Source organism: Oncorhynchus masou, chromosome 10 (genome assembly GCF_036934945.1).
Source record: "Oncorhynchus masou masou isolate Uvic2021 chromosome 10, UVic_Omas_1.1, whole genome shotgun sequence".
NCBI classification, from domain to species: domain Eukaryota; kingdom Metazoa; phylum Chordata; class Actinopteri; order Salmoniformes; family Salmonidae; genus Oncorhynchus; species Oncorhynchus masou.
Window position 1 is genome coordinate 30,558,764 of NC_088221.1, and position 21,677 is coordinate 30,580,440.

General features: G+C 43.8%; 1 protein-coding gene across 2 annotated transcripts in view; it reads left to right on the top strand.

The window, feature by feature from the left end:
* Window positions 1-21,677, top strand: part of LOC135547498 (ecto-NOX disulfide-thiol exchanger 1-like) — a 95,464-nt gene that overhangs the window by 57,063 nt on the left and 16,724 nt on the right. For both annotated transcript variants that reach the window (XM_064976568.1, XM_064976569.1), the window contains exons 2-8: window positions 1,363-1,543; window positions 1,649-1,810; window positions 9,587-9,745; window positions 10,214-10,420; window positions 12,066-12,299; window positions 19,553-19,765; window positions 20,935-21,041. In XM_064976568.1, coding sequence (XP_064832640.1) covers window positions 1,534-1,543; window positions 1,649-1,810; window positions 9,587-9,745; window positions 10,214-10,420; window positions 12,066-12,299; window positions 19,553-19,765; window positions 20,935-21,041 — 1,092 coding nt within the window. In that variant the 5' untranslated portion in view covers window positions 1,363-1,533. The remainder of the gene's footprint in view (window positions 1-1,362; window positions 1,544-1,648; window positions 1,811-9,586; window positions 9,746-10,213; window positions 10,421-12,065; window positions 12,300-19,552; window positions 19,766-20,934; window positions 21,042-21,677) is intronic.

The window sequence follows — 21,677 nt, forward strand, 5'->3', positions numbered from 1 at the left end:
GCCCATTGCCCTTTATGGTTGTGAGGTCTGGGGTCCGCTCACCAACCAAGACTTCACAAAATGGGACAAACACCAAATTGAGACTCTGCACGCAGAATTCTGCAAAAATATCCTCAGTGTACAACGTAGAACACCAAATAATGCATGCAGAGCAGAATTAGGCCGATACCCACTAATTATCAAAATCCAGAAAAGAGCTGTTAAATTCTATAACCACCTAAAAGGAAGCGATTCCCAAACCTTCCACAACAAAGCCATCACCTACAGAGAGATGAACCTGGAGAAGAGTCCCCTAAGCAAGCTGGTCCTGGGGCTCTGTTCACAAACACACCCTACAGAGCCCCATGACAGCAGCACAATTAGACCCAACCAAATCATGAGAAAACAAAAAGATATTTACTTGACACACTGGAAAGAATTAACAAAAAAACAGAGCAAACTAGAATGCTATTTGGCCCTACACAGAGAGTACACAGCGGCAGAATACCTGACCACTGTGACTGACCCAAAATTAAGGAAAGCTTTGACTATGTACAGACTCAGCGAGCATAGCCTTGCTATTGAGAAAGGCCGACGTAGGCAGACATGGCTCTCAAGAGAAGACAGGCTATGTGCTCACTGCCCACAAAATGAGGTGGAAACTGAGCTGCACTTCCTAACCTCCTGCCCAATGTATGACCATATTAGAGAGACATATTTCCCTCAGATTACACAGATCCACAAAGAATTCGAAAACAAATCCAATTTTGAAAAACTCCCATATCGACTGGGTGAAATTCCACAGTGTGTCATCAGAGCAGCAAGATTTGTGACCTGTTGCCACGAGAAAAGGGCAACCAGTGAAGAACAAACACCATTGTAAATACAACCCATATCTATGCTTATTTATTTTATCTTGTGTCCTTTACCATTTGTACATTGTAAAAACACTGTATATATATATATATATAATATGACATTTGTAATGTCTTTATTGTTTTGAAACTTCTGTATGTGTGATGCCTACTGTTAATTTTTATTGTTTACCTTACTTGCTTTGGCAATGTTAACACATGTTTCCCATGCCAATAAAGCCCCTTGAATTGAATTGAATTGAGAGAGAGAGACAGAGAGAGAGAGAGAGAGAGAGAGAGAGAGAGAGAGAGAGAGACAGAGAGAGAGAGAGAGAGAGAGAGAGAGAGCTGTGAAGACTTTCTGTAATGCTTCATGTGTGCGTGGTTGTCTCTGTATGGGCGGCAGTAGGACATCAGTAACAATGTCTTTCTGATTGCATTGTTCTAATGCTGTCTTAAGCTGCAACGGTTTGATTGAAAAACATTGATTTAAGCTGCTTGACTGAACTGCTCTCTTTTTCATCCCCAGGGTTTAGCAGAGGATAGATGGGATCCTATCTTTAACTGGGAGTCCTCCATCCAACTATCCTTCTCCTTATCTCTCCGTCCTGTCCTGGTCTGGTGTGCAGTCTGAGGGAGCTGTGGTTCTGATCAGACCTCTGGGAGGTAGACCCAGAGAGAGGAGCACACAGGACCTGCTATGGCCAGCGGTACGTACTATAACACTAGCTACTACACCTTCACTAATATGTTAACTACATCTCTGGTCTTCTCCTTCCTCTTCTTAACCCTCCTGTTTCTCCTGTCCCCTGCAGCAGCAGACGGTGTAGGGAGCCTGAGGAGCCTGAGGAGCCTGGGGCCGGAGCAGCACCTCAGTGTCCATGACCATGTGGTGAACGACCACGGAGCCTGGGCCACCGCCATGAACAACCTGGGCATCGTACCCATGGGCCTCGGCAGGCAGCAGCTGGTCTCAGGTGGGGCATTGGCAGGCCTCCATCTCACCCCTTCTCATCGTCCTCACTCTCCTCCCTTATCCCCCTCTCCTCTGCTAACGAACTCTTCATTCTAATTTCTCAGTATTGTCAAGGCCATAAGAAAGGAAAGAGTCCCCATGGACTGTGCTCTGAAACTTTTGAGAAGATGATAAAGGCATCGGGTGAACTGGGCACTTCCATCCAGAGCCTCCATGGTGGCATCCTACTACTCTATCACCTCCACAGCTCCACCCACTCAGGGCAGGACAGTCAATGATTAGTCGAGAACTAGATAGATACCTTAGCCTATACCCTTGTGGCAGGATATCCAGAATGCAGCATGCTCTGCCAAACCAGCGCTGCTAATTGTTGTGTCCCCCATCAGCAGCTAGATAAGACAGTATTAACTACACGTTGTTCAGTCCATGCAGAGAGACTGACTGAAAATCTCTCTGGTCTATTTTCTAATGGCCTGACTACATGTGTCTGTCTCTCTGCTGATGCTAATGGTGTGTGATAGCGTGTGTGTGTGTGTGCATCCTATTGTAATTACCATTTTGACAGCGTGGACAACGAGGATAGAGAGAAATACATCTGATAAAAATTCATGAGCAGATTTCGGTCATAGTCTTGAGAGGTCTGAGAAATCTGTCATGACTGAGCTTCAGGATGATTAGCTGAGCTTCTCGCGAGGTGACTTTGCTTACTAGATTCTCGCTGGATGATGTTTTGGCCCATACACACACACACACACACACACACACACACACACACACACACACACACACACACACACACACACACACACACACACACACACACACACACACACACACACACACACACACACACACACACACACACACACACACACACACACACACACACACACACACACACACACACACACACACACAGGTAGACATGTACAACCCCCCCCGCCCTCCCCAGGTACACATGTACAACCCCCACACACACACCCAGGTACACATGTACAACCCCCACACACACACACACAGGTACACATGTACAACCCCCCCCGCCCTCCCCAGGTACACATGTACAACCCCACACACACACCCAGGTACACATGTACAACCCCCACACACACACACTGGTACACATGTACAACCCCCCCCCCCCGCCCTCCCCAGGTACACAACACATGTACAACCCCCACACACACACCCAGGTACACATGTACAACCCCAGACACACACACAGGTACACATGTACAACCCCCACACACACACCCAGGTACACATGTACAACGCCAGACACACACACAGGTACACATGTACAACCCCCCCCCCGCCCTCCCCAGGTACACATGTACAACCCCCACACACACACCCAGGTACACATGTACAACGCCAGACACACACACAGGTACACATGTACAACCCCCACACACACACCCAGGTACACATGTACAACGCCAGACACACACACAGGTACACATGTACAACCCCCCCCCGCCCTCCCCAAGGTACACATGTACAACCCCCACACACACACACAGGTACACATGTACAACCCCCCCGCCCTCCCTAGGTACACATGTACAACCCCCACACACACACCCAGGTACACATGTACAACGCCAGACACACACACAGGTACACATGTACAACCACACACACACACACACACACACACACACACACACACACACACACACACACACACACACACACACACACACACACACACACACACACACACACACACACACACACACACACACACACAGGTACACATGTACATCCCGAAAATAAAGGAGAGCTGCACACTCTAGGAGCTCAGATGCAAAAATGTAATGTCCAACGTTTCGACACTGCAGGGTGACTCATTTATATAGTGTCAAAAGACACACACACAGGTGTCTGTAATCATGGATAAGTATGGCCAATATCATTGGTTCATTCTCAAATATTAAAATGACATACAAAAAACAAATGGATAGCATACGATCATAGATTCAATTTAGACTACATGAGCCTACAAACAATTACAATGGAAAAGTCACAATAATCACAAGAATGGCTTCAGATCAAAGTCTATGTTGAGACAGAAGGGAGCAAGGGTCTGTAAATTAAAGATCCATGCAGCCTCTCGTTTTAACAATAAATTATCGAGGTCACCCCCTCTCCTAGGCAGGGTGACATGTTTGATGCCAATAAAACGCGGAGACGAAATCGGTTGGTGTGCTTCCACAAAGTGGGCCGCAACAGGGTATGTCGAGTTCTTGCACCAAATGTTGCTACGATGCTCCGAGATACGTACTTCTAATTCATGCTTTGTTTTACCTCACATCATTTTTACCACAAGGACAAGTTATAAGATAAATAACTGTCTTAGTAGAGCACGTGATAACACCTTTTATTGGGATCTGTTTCCCTGTTTTGGGGTGTTTAAAGGATCTACATTTATAAGTGCCATTGCATTGAGCACAGCCAGTACACTTGTAGTTTCCATCCAGTAGGGGCGCAAATAGACGTTGTTCAGGAATATCATGGGGTGGTAAATCAGAGTTATCGGATTTTAGAATGTGCCAATGTTTGTGAACGATTCCCTTAATTTGTTCAGAACACTTTGAATAGCTGGTAGTTAAAACACAAGAATGCTTCTTTTGTACACATGTACAACCCCAGACACACACAGGTACACATGTACAACCCCAGACACACACAGGTACACATGTACAACCCCAGACACACACAGGTACACATGTACAACCCCAGACACACACAGGTACACATGTACAACCCCAGACACACACACAAGTACACATGTACAACCCCAGACACACACAGGTACACATGTACAACCCCAGACACACACAGGTACACATGTACAACCCCAGACACACACAGGTACACATGTACAACCCCAGACACACACAGGTACACATGTACAACCCCAGACACACACAGGTACACATGTACAACCCCAGACACACACAGGTACACATGTACAACCCCAGACACACACAGGTACACATGTACAACCCCAGACACACACGGGTACACATGTACAACCCCAGACACACACACTGTGAGAACTAGCCGAGTGAGGTTCTTCTAGACCAATAAGACTGTTACAACAGTTAAGGAGGGCTGGGGCTGGAAAACAGGGCTGGAAAACAGGGCTGGAAAACACTCAGCTTTAAAATGTCCCCAACATCTGGTTGTAAAAACGCTAAGCTCCTTCAAATGTTCAGGTACTCTACCATTTTATTTGGACTTCAACTTGTTTCATGAAATCCATTAGCAAAGTGGTTTTCTCTAAGGATTTGGATAGTTCCACTGTGTTCAGTCCCTATATGTTGCAGCCCTCTTAGATGTCATTGTGGGAGCTGCATTGTGATGTTCATTAGAAGAGCACGGAAGGAGATTTGGAGTCTGAGTTTGTGTAAGCCCTGAATAACTGAATACATGGATTTAACTCAGGAAAGCTGGGAGTTGTATGGAGAAAATCTATTGTAATATGAAGCCGTATATATAACACTATCATTTCACTCGGGGGGGGGGGGAATCACTGCATTAAGTGTGATAGGTTATGTATTTCTTGAGGAGAACACAGATCTGTACGTGACTGGAAAGTCAAGGCACAGTTTGACTGGTTGATTTGATTGGTTTCACTTATCCAACCCTCTCAGATCTGGGATTAATTCGGGAAAGGAAGGAAGGAAGGAAGGAAGGAAGAAAGGATGGAAGGAAGGAAGGAAGGAAGGAAGGAAGGAAGGAAGGAAGGAAGGAAGGAAGGAAGGAAGGAAGGAAGGAAGGAAGGAAGGAAGGAAGGAAGGAAGGAAGGAAGGAGAGCAGCCCATCGTCACTGTAGTTCCATCGGGTCAGTACTGTACAGTCCTTCTCCTCCTTAATGAGCCTCGAGACAGCAGGGACGACTGGGCAGCTGGACTGGATCCTCCTTCCCCAGCGCTAAGGAAAAGACGGATTAAGACTAATATCCTCCTGGAGTACAAACCTCAGGTCCAAGAGAGTGAGAGAACTGAAATGAGAGAGAGGGAATGAGAGACTGGGGGACAGCTCAGAGACCGGAGGAGAGAGAGAGCGAAGGGAAAGAGAAGAGGAGGAGAAACATAATGGGGGTTATGGAGTGTGTGTGATGGATGACGTCTCACCTTCACAGTAATTACGAGCAGCTGTTTCCTGAGGGGAGATCCAGAGCCCAGCAAACTCAGCATCCAGCCGTACACACAAACCTGCTGAGTAGAGGGAGAGAACAGAGGGAGGGAGGAGAGGAAAATAAAGAGAGAGAGAGAGAAATTAAACAATGACAAATAAACAAAGTGTGAACTCTCTTACCCTGGCAGATGTAACAGAGTACGGCCCGGGCCAATGAGGAAAACTAACAGCCTTGAATTATTTTCACCAGGAGGGTAAAAGAAAAGTCCAGAACAAAGAGAGAGGAAAAGAGAAACAGCTTTAGTGGATCATGTCATGTACCTGTTCAGATCATCACAGATGGATGTGGGGAGAGGAGAATGTCATTTACCTGTTCAGATCATCACAGATGGATGTGGGGAGAGGAGAATGTCATTTACCTGTTCAGATCATCACAGATGAACGTGGGGAGAGGAGAATGTCATTTACCTGTTCAGATCATCACAGATGAACGTGGGGAGAGGAGAATGTCATTTACCTGTTCAGATCATCACAGATGAACGTGGGGAGAGGAGAATGTCATTTACCTGTTCAGATCATCACAGATGAATGTGGGGAGAGGAGAATGTCATTTACCTGTTCAGATCATCACAGATGAATGTGGGGAGAGGAGAATGTCATTTACCTGTTCAGATCATCACAGATGAATGTGGGGAGAGGAGAATGTCATTTACCTGTTCAGATCATCACAGATGAACGTGGGGAGAGGAGAATGTTATTTACCTGTTCAGATCATCACAGATGAACGTGGGGAGAGGAGAATGTCATTTACCTGTTCAGATCATCACAGATGAACGTGGGGAGAGGAGAATGTTATTTACCTGTTCAGATCATCACAGATGAACGTGGGGAGAGGAGAATGTCATTTACCTGTTCAGATCATCACAGATGAACGTGGGGAGAGGAGAATGTCATTTACCTGTTCAGATCATCACAGATGAACGTGGGGAGAGGAGAATGTTATTTACCTGTTCAGATCATCACAGATGAACGTGGGGAGAGGAGAATGTTATTTACCTGTTCAGATCACCACAGATGAACGTGGGGAGAGGAGAATGTTATTTACCTGTTCAGATCATCACAGATGAACGTGGGGAGAGGAGAATGTCATTTACCTGTTCAGATCATCACAGATGAACGTGGGGAGAGGAGAATGTCATTTACCTGTTCAGATCATCACAGATGAACGTGGGGAGAGGAGAATGTTATTTACCTGTTCAGATCATCACAGATGAACGTGGGGAGAGGAGAATGTCATTTACCTGTTCAGATCACCACAGCGAACATTTAAATGAGTTTTCCACAGATCCACACAATCTCAGATTACTCCTGATTGTGACTCAGGAGATTTATCTGAGATAATCTTCCAGATATATTTCCTCTTTCGCTTCTCTCTACAACCTTTAATAAAACATACTTGGCTTCGCAACGCCAGACACTTCCTCTTCGAGGCTTCGCCAGACACTTCCTCTTCGAGGCTTCGCCAGACACTTCCTCTTCGAGGCTTCGCCAGACACTTCCTCTTCGAGGCTTCGCCAGACATTTCCTCTTCGAGGCTTCGCCAGACACTTCCTCTTCGAGGCTTCGCCAGACACTTCCTCTTCGAGGCTTCGCCAGACACTTCATCTTCGAGGCTTCGCCAGACACTTCATCTTCGAGGCTTCGCCAGACACTTCCTCTTTGAGGCTTCGCCAGACACTTCCTCTTCGAGGCTTCGCCAGACACTTCATCTTCGAGGCTTCGCCAGACACTTCCTCTTCGAGGCTTCGCCAGACACTTCCTCTTCGAGGCTTCGCCAGACACTTCCTCTTCGAGGTTTCGCCAGACACTTCCTCTTCGAGGCTTCGCCAGACACTTCCTCTTCGAAGCTTCGCCAGACACTTCCTCTTCGAGGCTTCGCCAGACACTTCCTCTTCGAGGCATTGCCAGACATTTCCTCTTCGAGGCTTCGCCAGACACTTCCTCTTCGAGGCTTCGCCAGACACTTCCTCTTCGAGGCTTCGCCAGACACTTCCTCTTCGAGGCTTCGCCAGACACTTCCTCTTCGAGGCTTCGCCAGACACTTGCTCTTCGAGGCTTCGCCAGACACTTGCTCTTCGAGGCTTCGCCAGACACTTCCTCGTCGAGGTTTCGCCAGACACTTCCTCTTCTAGGCTTCGCCAGACACTTCCTCTTCGAGGCTTCGCCAGACACTTCCTCTTCGAGGCTTCGCCAGACACTTCCTCTTCGAGGCTTCGCCAGACACTTGCTCTTTGAGGCTTCGCCAGACACTTCCTCATCGAGGTTTCGCCAGACACTTCCTCTTCGAGGCTTCGCCAGACACTTCCTCTTCGAAGCTTCGCCAGACACTTCCTCTTCGAGGCTTCGCCAGACACTTCCTCTTCGAGGCATTGCCAGACATTTCCTCTTCGAGGCTTCGCCAGACACTTCCTCTTCGAGGCTTCGCCAGACACTTCCTCTTCGAGGCTTCGCCAGACACTTCCTCTTCGAGGCTTCGCCAGACACTTGCTCTTCGAGGCTTCGCCAGACACTTGCTCTTCGAGGCTTCGCCAGACACTTCCTCGTCGAGGTTTCGCCAGACACTTTCTCTTCTAGGCTTCGCCAGACACTTCCTCTTCGAGGCTTCGCCAGACACTTCCTCTTCGAGGCTTCGCCAGACACTTCCTCTTCGAGGCTTCGCCAGACACTTGCTCTTTGAGGCATTGCCAGACACTTCCTCGTCGAGGTTTCGCCAGACACTTCCTCTTCGAGGCTTCGCCAGACACTTCCTCTTCGAGGCTTTGCCAGACACTTGCTCTTCGAGGCTTCGGCAGACACTTCCTCTTCGAGGCTTCGCCACACACTTCCTCTTCGAGGCTTCGCCAGACACTTCCTCTTCGAGGCTTCGCCAGACACTTCCTCGTCGAGGCTTCGCCAGACACTTCCTCTTCGAGGCTTCGCCAGACACAGCCAGTAGAAGTGATTCTTTGCTTTGCAGCCTCTTAGGATGGTAAATACTGCAGTGTAGGGACTCATATTGAGCACTGGAATCTTTCTGACAGCATCAAATAGAATCATTCTCCCTCCTACACACACACACTCTTCACACTCACCTTTGCTGACAAACTCAAATCTGCAGTGAGGACTTGATTGATGATTTCATAAATATGAAGTTGCAGTTCTACATTCTTACATTTTATATCTGCATCCATGACTATCTGTATCCTCACAGTAGCGACAGGCTTGTGTGACAGCTGCAGTCAGATTGGTTTCTACTCTAAGGTAGATCAGTGTCTGTTCTCTCTCTCAGACCCTGTGTGACTGTATAGGGCCTGAGTCGAGCAGCACAGGAGATTTCTGTCTTGTTCATTCTCCCAGTCTCATCATGTTGTGTTCTGAAGATATTAATAAGTGTCTCTCTCTGTTTCCTCCATACAGTACATGTAACCAAGCCTTTAATTAGAGCCCAGAGCTGGGTCTCATTGCTCCTCTCCTCCAGACAAACTCTTTTTCTCCTCCCTCTCTCCTCCAGATTCTCTCTGTATCCAGGGTTTTGATCCAGGGCTGCGTCTCATTGCTCCTCTTCTCTCACTCCTCTCCTCTCCTCCAGATTCTCTCTGTATCCAGGGTTTTGATCCAGGGCTGGGTCTCCTAGCTCCCATCAACCCCATGATGGCAGGTATCAGCCTGGTCCCTCCTCCCCCTGGTCCCCCCATCATCAAGGAGATCATCCACTGCCAGAGCTGCACCCTGTTCCCCCAGAACCCCAGTAAGACTCACACACGCACACGCACCAACACACACACACCGTCTTGTACAACTAACCATGTGGGGACACACAATTCATTCCCATTCAAAATCCTAACCCCTAACCCCTAAACCTAACCTGTACCCTAACCCTAGCTACTAACCCTAGCTCCTAACCCTAAACCTAATTATAACCCTAACACTAAACCCCTAGAAATAGTATTTGACCTTGTGGGGACTAAGAAAAGTGTCTCGTTGGTCAAATGTTTGTTTGTTTACTATTCTTGTAGTGTTAAACACAAGTATAGTTAAACACGTTCACCCATGCACACACACACAGACACACACACACACACAGACACACACACACACACACACACACTTGCATGCTTTTCCTTCCTTTCGGTCTAAATTAATAGAAATACGTTGATATATGGACTATGGTCAAGAGTTGTCATCAGATATGACCTGAGCATGCATGATGTTCCAGACCTGCCTCCACCGTCAACACGGGAGCGACCCCCAGGGTGTAAGACAGTGTTTGTGGGGGGTCTGCCGGAGAATGCCAGTGAGGAGATCATCAGGGAGGTGTTTGATCCGTGTGGTGAAATCATCGCCATCAGGAAGAGCAAGAAGAACTTCTGTCACATTCGCTTCAGTGAGGAGTTCATGGTGGACAAGTCCCTCTACCTCTCTGGTCAGTACTATACTGTATTATACTATACTGTACTATACTACACAATAATATACACATAATATACTATACTATACTGTATTATACTATAGTGTACTATACTATACTATACACATAATGTAATATACTATACTGTACTATACTATACTGTACTGTATTATACTATACTGTACTATACTACACAATAATATACACATAATATACTATACTATACTGTATTATACTATACTGTACTATACTACACAATACTATACCCATAATATACTATACTATACTGTATTATACTATACTATACTACACTATACTATACTATACAAATACAATACTATACACATAATGTAATATACCATAATGTACTATACTATACTATACTACACTATACTATACTGCAGTATACTATACTATGCTACACTATACTATATTATACTATACTATACTGCACTACACTGTACTATACTATACTACACTATACTATACTGTACTATACTAATACTATACTATACTGCACTATACAGATGCAATACTATACACATAATATAATATACTATACCATATTATACTATACTGTACTATACTACACTATACTATACAAATACAATACTATACACATAATATAATATACTATACTGTATTACACTATACTATACTACACTATACTATACTATACAAATACAATACTATACACATACTATAATATACTATACTGTATTATACTATACTGTACTATACTACACTATACTATACTGTATTATACTATACTGTACTATACTATACACAAATATACTATACTATACTATACTACACTACACTGTACTATACTATACTACACTATACTATACTATACTATACTAATACTATACTACACTATACTGCACTATACAGATACAATACTATACACATAATATAATATACTATACTGTGCTATACTGTACTATACGGTACTATACTAAACAATACTATACTATACAAATGCAATACTATACACATAATATACTATACTATGCCAATGCTATACTATACTATACACGCAACACACAAATGAGATGCTCTACCTCTCTGGTCAGTACTATACTATACTATACTATACAAATCGAATACTATACACATAATATACTATACTATACTATGCCAATGCTATACTATACACACAACACACAAAAGAGATGCTCTACCTCTCTGGTCAGTGGTCAGCATAACTATGTATTTGCAGCAGTTTTAAAGTATTCCTTTTGAGTAGAATATGTATTAACGATACTAACACTGTAGAGGAGTAAAAACAGTGACCTTGTGTCCTGAAGCTCAACACTTAAAGCTGTTACACCAAGACAGGAGCAGAAACAGACTGTAGCTATGCAGGCTGGAGATGTGCCTATTGATGAGGAGGACTACATGAATAGTTTTGCATTATGAATAGTTGAAAATGTAGAGTTTGTCCTTTCGATTTGCTAATGATCTTTCTGGTTGTACATGGGGTAGAGAATGTAAGCATTTGTAATACTGTATACTTTGAGTGTATCTGACTGGGAGTATGAGTTTACATGACTGTATACATCATTTGTCCACAGTATGTTTGTCTGTGTTCCTGTGTTGAATGTCTCTGTATGGTTGTGTTTAGTGTACCCGACCTCTAAATGCCCTGTTTCCCCAGGCTACCGGATGCGTATCGGCTCCAGTACAGATAAGAAGGACTCAGGGAGGATGCACGTGGACTTTGCTCAGGCCAGAGACGACCTGTATGAGTGGGAATGTCAACAGAGACTGCTGGCCAGGGAGGAACGACACCGACGCAAGATCCACGAAGACTTCTTCCGACCACCCTCGCCACCTCCCATCATGCACTTCTCAGACCACGAGGCAGGACTGCTTGCGGAGAGATTGAAAGGTGAGAGGACAAATGAGAATGGCCGCTCTGAGCTCAGATTCGGCGGTGGTGTTTGGTTGTTTGGTTTTCATGATAAAGTCCTGATGTTGTCTGGATGTTCTGTGCCTCTTATAGCCACCCATCCCACAGCTGACGCTCAGTGTGTGTGCTGCAGATGGACCATGGTGGTGTGTAAATGTGTGTCATCTGTAAACTGGTCCAAGCCGCACACTGTATTACATACTCAGACATGCTTCATTTATACCTGCTCCTTATTCACAGTATGGAAACAATCAAACATACATTCTCATGATTGATATCTTAGTGTAGTACAGACAGAGCAATAGAACATGATGTTATGGTGATTTGATATTGGGAAAAAAATCTGACACGATCATGTTATGTTACAAAAATACCGTTTTCGTTTCTAATTTCTTCTATCATCTAAATGAGTTATTGATCTCACTCTGTCTGCTAGAGCTCTCTCAGACACACTACCCATTCTCTCTCTGTATGAGAAATACTGTCATGGCTTCCCTTCCCTTCATCATCCATCTACTGTGTTACCATCATAGCAGCATGTGAACATTCCTGGACAGAGAGCTACGACATCATGCTGTGTTATCATCTGTTCTTTACCGAACAGACAGAGACGTAAATAACTAGAGGCAGGTCTCTTCCCTCTTTCCTAGGCTTCCTCGTGTTGGGGGGGGGAGAGACACAGAGAGACACAGAGACACAGAGACACAGAGAGAGACAGAGACAGAGAGACGTAAATAACTAGAGGCAGGTCTCTTCCATCTTTCCTAGGCTTCCTCATGTTGGGGGGAGAGACACAGAGAGACACAGAGACACAGAGAGAGACAGAGACACAGAGAGACACAGAGACACAGAGAGACAGAGACAGAGAGACGTAAATAACTAGAGTCAGGTCTCTTCCCTCTTTCCTAGGCTTCCTCATGTTGGGGGGGAGAGACACAGAGACACAGAGACACAGAGACACAGAGACACAGAGACAGAGAGACGTAAATAACTAGAGGCAGGTCTCTTCCCTCTTTCCTAGGCTTCCTCGTGTTGGGGGGGGAGAGAGACACAGAGAGACACAGAGACACAGAGACACAGAGACGTAAATAACTAGAGGCAGGTCTCTTCCCTCTTTCCTAGGCTTCCTCATGTTGGGGGGGGAGAGACACAGAGAGACACAGAGACACAGAGACACAGAGAGAGATTGAGACACAGAGACAGAGAGATGAACCTGGAGAAGAGTCCCCTAAGCAAGCAGGTCCTGGGGCTCTGTTCACAAACACAAACAGACTCCACAGTTGCCCCAGGACAGCAACACAATTACACCCAGCCATCGTCTTCTGCTGGTGGGAAATGTGTGTTGCTGGGGGTTAATTTCTTTTCCCATTCTGTGCTTTCCTGCTAATATTCCCCCCTCTCTCCTTCTGTCTCTCATTTCAATTCAATTCAAGGGCTTTATTGGCATGGGAAACATATGTTTACATTGCCAGAGCAAGTGAAGTAGATAATATACAAAAGTGAAATAAACAATAAAAATTAACAGTACACAATACACTCAAAAGAATAACGACATTACAAATGTCATATTATGTTATATACAATGTTGTAACGATGTGCAAATGGCAAAGAACAAAAGGGACAATAAATAAGCATAAACATGGGTTGTATTTACAATGGTGTTTGTTCTTCACTGGTTGCCCTTTTCTTGTGGCAACAGATCACAGATCTTGCTGCTGTGATGGCACACTGTGGTATTTCACCCAGTAGATATGGGAGTTTATCAAAATTGGGTTTGTTTTCAAATTCTTTGTGGATCTGTTTAATCTGAGGGAAATATGTGTCCCTCATATGGTCATACATTTGGCAGGAGGTTAGGAAGTGCAGCTCAGTTTCCACCTCATTTTGTGGGCAGTGTGCACATAGCCTGTCTTCTCTTGAGAGCCAGGTCTGCCTACGGTGGCCTTTCTCAATAGCAAGGCTATGCTCACTGAGTCTGTACATAGTCAAAGCTTTCCTTAAGTTTGGGCCAGTCACAGTGGTCAGGTATTCTGCCACTGTGTACTCTCTGTTTGGGGCCAAATAGCATTCTAGTTTGATATGTTTTTTTGTTAATTCTTTCCAATGTGTCGAGTAATTATCTTTTTGTTTACTCATGATTTGTTTGGGTCTAATTGTGTTGCTGACTTGGGACTCTGTGGGGTCTGTTTTTGCTTGTGAACAGAGCCCCAGGACCAGCTTTCTTGGTGGACTCTTCTCCAGGTTCATCCCTCTGTAGGTGATGGCTTTGTTGTAAAATTTAACAGCTCTTTTCTGGATTTTGATAATTAGCGGGTATCGGCCTAATTCCGCTGGTATCGGCCTAATTATTTGGTGTTTTATGTTGTACACAGAGGATGTTTTTGAAGAATTCTGCATGCAGTCTCAATTTGGTGTTTTTCCCATTTTGTGAATTCTTGGTTGGTGAGAAGACCCCAGACCTCACAACCATAAAGGGTGATGGGTTCTACAACTGATGCAAGTATTTTTAGCCAGATCCTAATTGAATTTTATGTTCCTTTTGATGGCATAGAATGTCCTTCTTGCCTTGTCTCTCAGATCGTTCACAGCTTTGTGGAAGTTACCTGTGGTCTCTCTCTCTCTCTCTCTCTCTCTCTCTCTCTCTCTCTCTCTCTCTCTTTCTCTCTCTCTCTCTCTGTGTTATCCTCCTTGTTCCACTGCCTCTGCTCTCTGTTCAGAGTGATGTTTGAAAGTGTTCTGTTTCTCCATAATCATATTCATTCAAACAGCCTCTGGTTAATGCTTTTACATTCTCAGGCGGGTAAATAGCTTAAACATGTTCATTACCATATTACAGAGCATTACTCGGTCTCTCTCTTAATTACAGTTTTTCTCAATTGCTAAAACACAATTTCTGAAACGTTGCTCCATTTCCTGAAAACATTAAACACAAAACCTCATCTTCAAGCACTATTTACAGTGCCTTGCGAAAGTATTCGGCCCCCTTGAACTTTGCAACCTTTTGCCACATTTCAGGCTTCAAACATAAAGATATAAAACTGTATTTTTTTTGTGAAGAATCAACAACAAGTGGGACACAATCATGAAGTGGAATGACATTTATTGGATATTTCAAACTTTTTTAACAAATCAAAAACTGAAAAATTGGGCGTGCAAAATTATTCAGCCCCTTTACTTTCAGTGCAGCAAACTCTCTCCAGAAGTTCAGTGAGGATCTCTGAATGATCCAATGTTGACCTAAATGACTAATGATGATAAATACAATCCACCTGTGTGTAATCAAGTCTCCGTATAAATGCACCTGCACTATGATAGTCTCAGAGGTCCGTTAAAAGCGCAGAGAGCATCATGAAGAACAAGGAACACACCAGGCATGTCCGAGATACTGTTGTGAAGAAGTTTAAAGCCGGATTTGGATACAAAAAGATTTCCCAAGCTTTAAACATCCCAAGGAGCACTGTGCAAGCGATAATATTGAAATGGAAGGAGTATCAGACCACTGCAAATCTACCAAGACCTGGCCGTCCCTCTAAACTTTCAGCTCATACAAGGAGAAGACTGATCAGAGATGCAGCCAAGAGGCCCATGATCACTCTGGATGAACTGCAGAGATCTACAGCTGAGGTGGGAGACTCTGTCCATAGGACAACAATCAGTCGTATATTGCAAAAATCTGGCCTTTATGGAAGAGTGGCAAGAAGAAAGCCATTTCTTAAAGATATCCATAAAAAGTGTTGTTTAAAGTTTGCCACAAGCCACCTGGGAGACACACCAAACATGTAGAAGAAGGTGCTCTGGTCAGATGAAACCAAAATTGAACTTTTTGTCAACAATGCAAAAGTTATGTTTGGCGTAAAAGCAACACAGCTCATCACCCTGAACACACCATACCCACTGTCAAACATGGTGGTGGCAGCATCATGGTTTGGGCCTGCTTTTCTTCAGCAGGGACAGGGAAGATGGTTAAAATTGATGGGAAGATGGATGGAGCCAAATACAGGACCATTCTGGAAGAAAACCTGATGGAGTCTGCAAAAGACCTGAGACTGGGACGGAGATGTGTCTTCCAACAAGACAATGATCCAAAACATAAAGCAAAATCTACAATGGAATGGTTCAAAAATAAACATATCCAGGTGTTAGAATGGCCAAGTCAAAGTCCAGACCTGAATCCAATTGAGAATCTGTGGAAAGAACTGAAAACTGCTGTTCACAAATGCTCTCCATCCAACCTCACTGAGCTCGAGCTGTTTTGCAAGGAGGAATGGGAAAAAAATTCAGTCTCTCGATGTGCAAAACTGATAGACATACCCCAAGCGACTTACAGCTGTAATCGCAGCAAAAGGTGGCGCTACAAAGTATTAACTTAAGGGGGCTGAATAATTTTGCACGCCCAATTTTTCAGTTTTTGATTTGTTAAAAAAGTTTGAAATATCCAATAAATGTCGTTCCACTTCATGATTGTGTCCCACTTGTTGTTGATTCTTCACAAAAAAATACAGTTTTATATGTTTGAAGCCTGAAATGTGGCAAAAGGTCGTAAAGTTCAAGGGGGCCGAATACTTTCGCAAGGCACTGTACATAACCTCTGACTCCTCTTGCAAAATGAAACATTCGCCTCAAAACAGTTTTACCTGTGCAACCAGTCAAATCTATTGAGCAGTCAGTACTGTTAATAAATGGAAAGCACAATGTTCAGGGCCATACAACTCATCCATTGTACAGTATACAGCCTACAATGCATTGTACTACAGTATCCATTCTCAGACTTTCTCCTTCCCACCTTCAACAACCTGTTTGCTCTCTGAACTGGCTTATATTGGTTGTGTCGCATCATTTGAAACAGGTTAAATCAATTTTGAGTGGTTGTGTTCAATCAATGACATTTGTTCTCTATTTGTATTTGATTGTTGCCACTTGTGTTTACCAGTATGGATGACATGTGCATTCACAAATGCTCTCCATCCAACCTCACTGAGCTCGAGCTGTTTTGCAAGGAGGAATGGGAATGAGAGTGCAGAATGTGTTTTGAGAATGAGAATGTGTTTAGACTTTTGCTGAAAAGTCTAAGTGAGATCTGCAAATTGTGTTTTACCATGTGAAATGGTTTAAGGTATTGACAACAGACTGCATAATTAGCTCAATGAGTCCAGGCAACTGAGAACTTTGTTCAGCCAAATGGGTTTTAGTGTTTTAGCCATTGAGAACAACTGTAATACAACTGCTGCTGCTATGAAGGAATGTTATTAGCCTTCACACTGAGGCTGAAGCGGAGGAAGGCTAACTGGTGGTGACAGATGGAAGAAAGAGGAGGGGAAGGTAGAGGGCGAGTAAGAGAGTGTGTGTGTGTGTGTGTGTGTGTGTTTGTTTGTGTGTCAGTGTATGTGTGGGTTTGTTTGTTTGTGTGTGTGTCAGTGTTTGTGTGTGTCACATTTTAGGGTGGGTAAACACTCGCACACAATAAAAAAGGTTTACCCTACACTACACCGCTGGCTATTACTCTAGAGACTTTCTCTAAGCTTTCCATTAATATTACACAAGCAAAGAAAACACTGTGTGATATTTTTATTTGATTATTCATTGAAAAGGGGAAATAGACTTTCATTATTCCCAGTGTTTGCTGGCCCACAATACCTTCATGTGACTGCATTATAATATGACTGCATGATTGTACGCTGCTGCCTCTCCTGAATAGGACTAGAGCTGTGAGGTGACAAGTATTTTCAGCCGAGCATCTGTGTGCTCTCAGGTCGTGTTGCAGTGGGTATTGAACTCATTAAACGATGTCTAATTCACTCTGCGCTGTACAATCGGACACGGCTCTGTGGCACTTTTCAATTATTATACAAATGTGAAAAATGCACTCGACAAAGGCCCACCGAGACACAGACAGTTAGAGGCTACGCTCGCTCAACAACCAGTTTCAATCCCAGAAATGCATTTTGTGTTCAGAACAGACTGTGTGGTCTCATCCACAGGCTCTCAGAAAATATGAAACAGTCTGATAGGTAATCTCCCCATGCTGTTCAGTTCCTGTGCACTGAAGCTAGAAGATAGAAGTAGAATTTCTTCAAAGTGCATCGCCATATCATTTCTTTCTTTGAATACCCAAGTGAATTTTTGTAGGTTTTCAGCTTCACTGTTAAAACCTGTTTGGGATAGGGGGAGGTATTTTCACGTCTGGATGAAAAGTGTGCCCAAAGTAAACTGCCTGCTACTCAGGCCTATAAGCTAGGATATGCATATAATTGGTATATGTGGATAGAAAACACGCCAAAGTTTCTAAAACTGTTAAAATGATGTCTGTGAGTATAACAGAACTTATTTGGCAGGCGAAACCCAGAGGACAAACCACCCAGGAATTTTTGTTGTTGTTGAGGTGACTGTGTTTTCAATTGCTTTTCTATTGGAATCTAGATTTATAAGGCATCTGGTTGCAGTTCCTAGGGCTTCCACTAGATGTCAACAGTCTTTAGAAATTGGTTGATGTTTTTCTTTTGAGTAATGAAGAAGTATGGCTGTTCAGACTGAGTGTCGAGTCTAGTGTACTGTTGTGTTTGGGGCGCACAACCTCGCCCTCGCTCCACTTTCATTTTATCCGCTATTGAACACAGTTTATTCCGTCTTAAATTTCATTGATTATTTACATTTTAAAATACCTAAAGTTGGATTAGGAAAGTTGTTTGAAATGTTTGTACCAAGATTACAGGTAACTTATTAGATAATGTGTAGTCATGTTGGGCGAGTTGGAACCAGTGTTTTTTTTAATCAAACGCGCCAAATAAATTGACATTTTGGATATATCACGACAGACAAAATAGAACAATAGGACCATTTGTGATGTTTATGGGACATATTGGATTGCCAACAGAAGAAGATATTCAAAGGTAAGGCATGAATTATATCGTTATTTCTGAGTTTTGTGTCGCGCCTGGCGGGTTGAAATATGATTGCCATGTGTTTGTTTGATGGGGTGCTGTCCTCAGATAATAGCATGGTTTGCTTTCACCGTAAAGCCTTTTTGAAATCTGTGGCTGGATTAACAAGAAGTTAATATGTATTTTGGTGTATTGCACTTGTGGTTGTATGAAAGTTAAATATTTCTAATAATTTATTTTGAATTTCACGCTCTGCAATTTCATCGGATGTTGTCGAAACGTTCCCCTCGCCGTAAAAATGAAAACCCCAGCCTTAAACCTCTCCCCTCCTTCTCCCCCATCATCCCCCTCCAGATGACCATAACTTCAGTGAAGCGACTGCGGTCCTGTTCACATGGATCGACCGTGGTGAGGTCAACCGGCGGTCGGCTAATCACTTCTACTCTATGATCCAGTCGGCCAATAGCCACGTCCGGAGACTGATGAGTGAGAAGGCCCAGCACGAGGAGGAGATGGAGCTAGCCAAGGAGACATTTAAAAACTCCCTGCTGGCCATACTGACTCAGTGTAAGCATCTAACTAGACACACTGTGCACTACCTGTAACACTAAACCCTTCCTAGACACAGAGAACTACAGGTACCTCTAACATAGCACTAAAGACCAGTATTTCTACACAGCTGTGCAGTGATGAGCCTGTAGTTAGGGTGGGTGACAGTAGTCAGAGACCAGACAGAGGTACGTACAGTACAGTGTCCTGAGGAAACCTCTGTGTGTCTGTCTGGAGCTTACTACAGGAGAGGACCAGCTGATCTACCTACTGTACCTCCCAGGTAGGCATCATAGTACAGGCATCATCCAGCAGGCACTCTCAAACAATGTCAATGTACACTATGGACTGATATTGAAATGATATGAAATACCATCTGGAAAGACAATGACACAACAGCACGATTGATCAATGGCTTATGACTGTTTGAATGGTACTATTTAGAGCCTTATTTGTTATGCTCAACACCGAGAAGAAAAATGAGCTATATAGTCCTCTGGTGTTGGTTTAATATGAAAATCCATGAAGCAAAGTCCCAGAGATATGAAGTAAATCACCACAGTGGACATAGAGGATGATGAGGGGTGTAGTTTTAATGTTGACCTGATCACTGTGCACTTGTCCAGTAGTAATAATGACACTATTTATTAAAGTTCCTGTTGTTTATTGAAGATGAATATGACAGTATGCAGTCAGAACAGAGCCAAGCTTTAAAGGCAACATTCTTCTACTGGTGGGGAGAATAGTGATGACTCCAGTAAATACAACACTTCCAAAAGAGTTATGAATGATTAATGACAAAATACTAATTTTATGTAAATTCAATAGTTTGTCTAGTATCACAAAACAAGCCATCCATTGTAGAATGTTGTCTTTGTCAGTCCTGAAGGAACTGAATCAGCAGGTATGAGATGTAAGTACTGTACAGCACTGTGAAGGAGACACCAGGTTACACTATAGCCAGCATTTAACCTCGGAGGCCCTACAAACCAACAAAAACTATGTGTCTAAATCACAGCCCATCCAATGATTCTCAATATGTTGGTGGGTGGTAGAGGAAAATGCAATGGGATCCAGTAACCCAGGCTGGCACGATGAAGCTCCTAGTGTCTTCTCTGTGGTGTTGTGCCTGGGTGGTACAGTAGTGCTACATAAAGTCTTGTCTTGACTCTCCTGTTCACCCCAAGTCGAGCAGATCACGGCTGTGTTCACCGCTGCCTCCAGGCAGAAGGCATGGGACCATTTCACTAAAGCGCAGCGCAAGAACATAGACATTTGGAGAAAGCAGTGTGAGGTTGGTACTCTCTCCTTACCCCCCTTCTTCCTTGTCATGTTTGGACCCCTCAGGACAGGAGAGATTGACAGACAGACGTTCTAGAAGGATTGAGTCCTACTGTGTTTCATGTTGCCGTTGTTGCAGACTGCTGTGCCCTCACAGATACACAGACAGATAGACAGACAGCCATGTTGTTCTGATCTACGGATGCGGTGTGTTCTCTCCTACAATACTATTCGTATACTTTTTTCTCACATTGATGAAACACACACACGCGCGCAGATGACAGTAACTAAAGATCTGAGGCCTCCTAGAAAGTATGAGTGGGTGCTATGGCAACAGAGGCTTCCAGGGTTAAGACAGATCAATAATTCATTGGAATTAGAACAAGTCAGCATGCTGGAACATTCTCTACAGGAGGGAAACATATTATGTTAGTTATCACTTTCATTAGAACTAAACAAAAAACATCCTATTGATCTCATGGAATGGGGATATATTTGGTTGTAGAAACATTACACAAACCTAGATCTGAATCCTTGATTATTTTACACCACCTTAGTCTTGATTTGGCCATTTGGAGACCATGCCGATTTATTGAAGTGAATTAAAAGTAATTACCAGGTATTTGAGAGTGTCTATCTGTGAGGGACA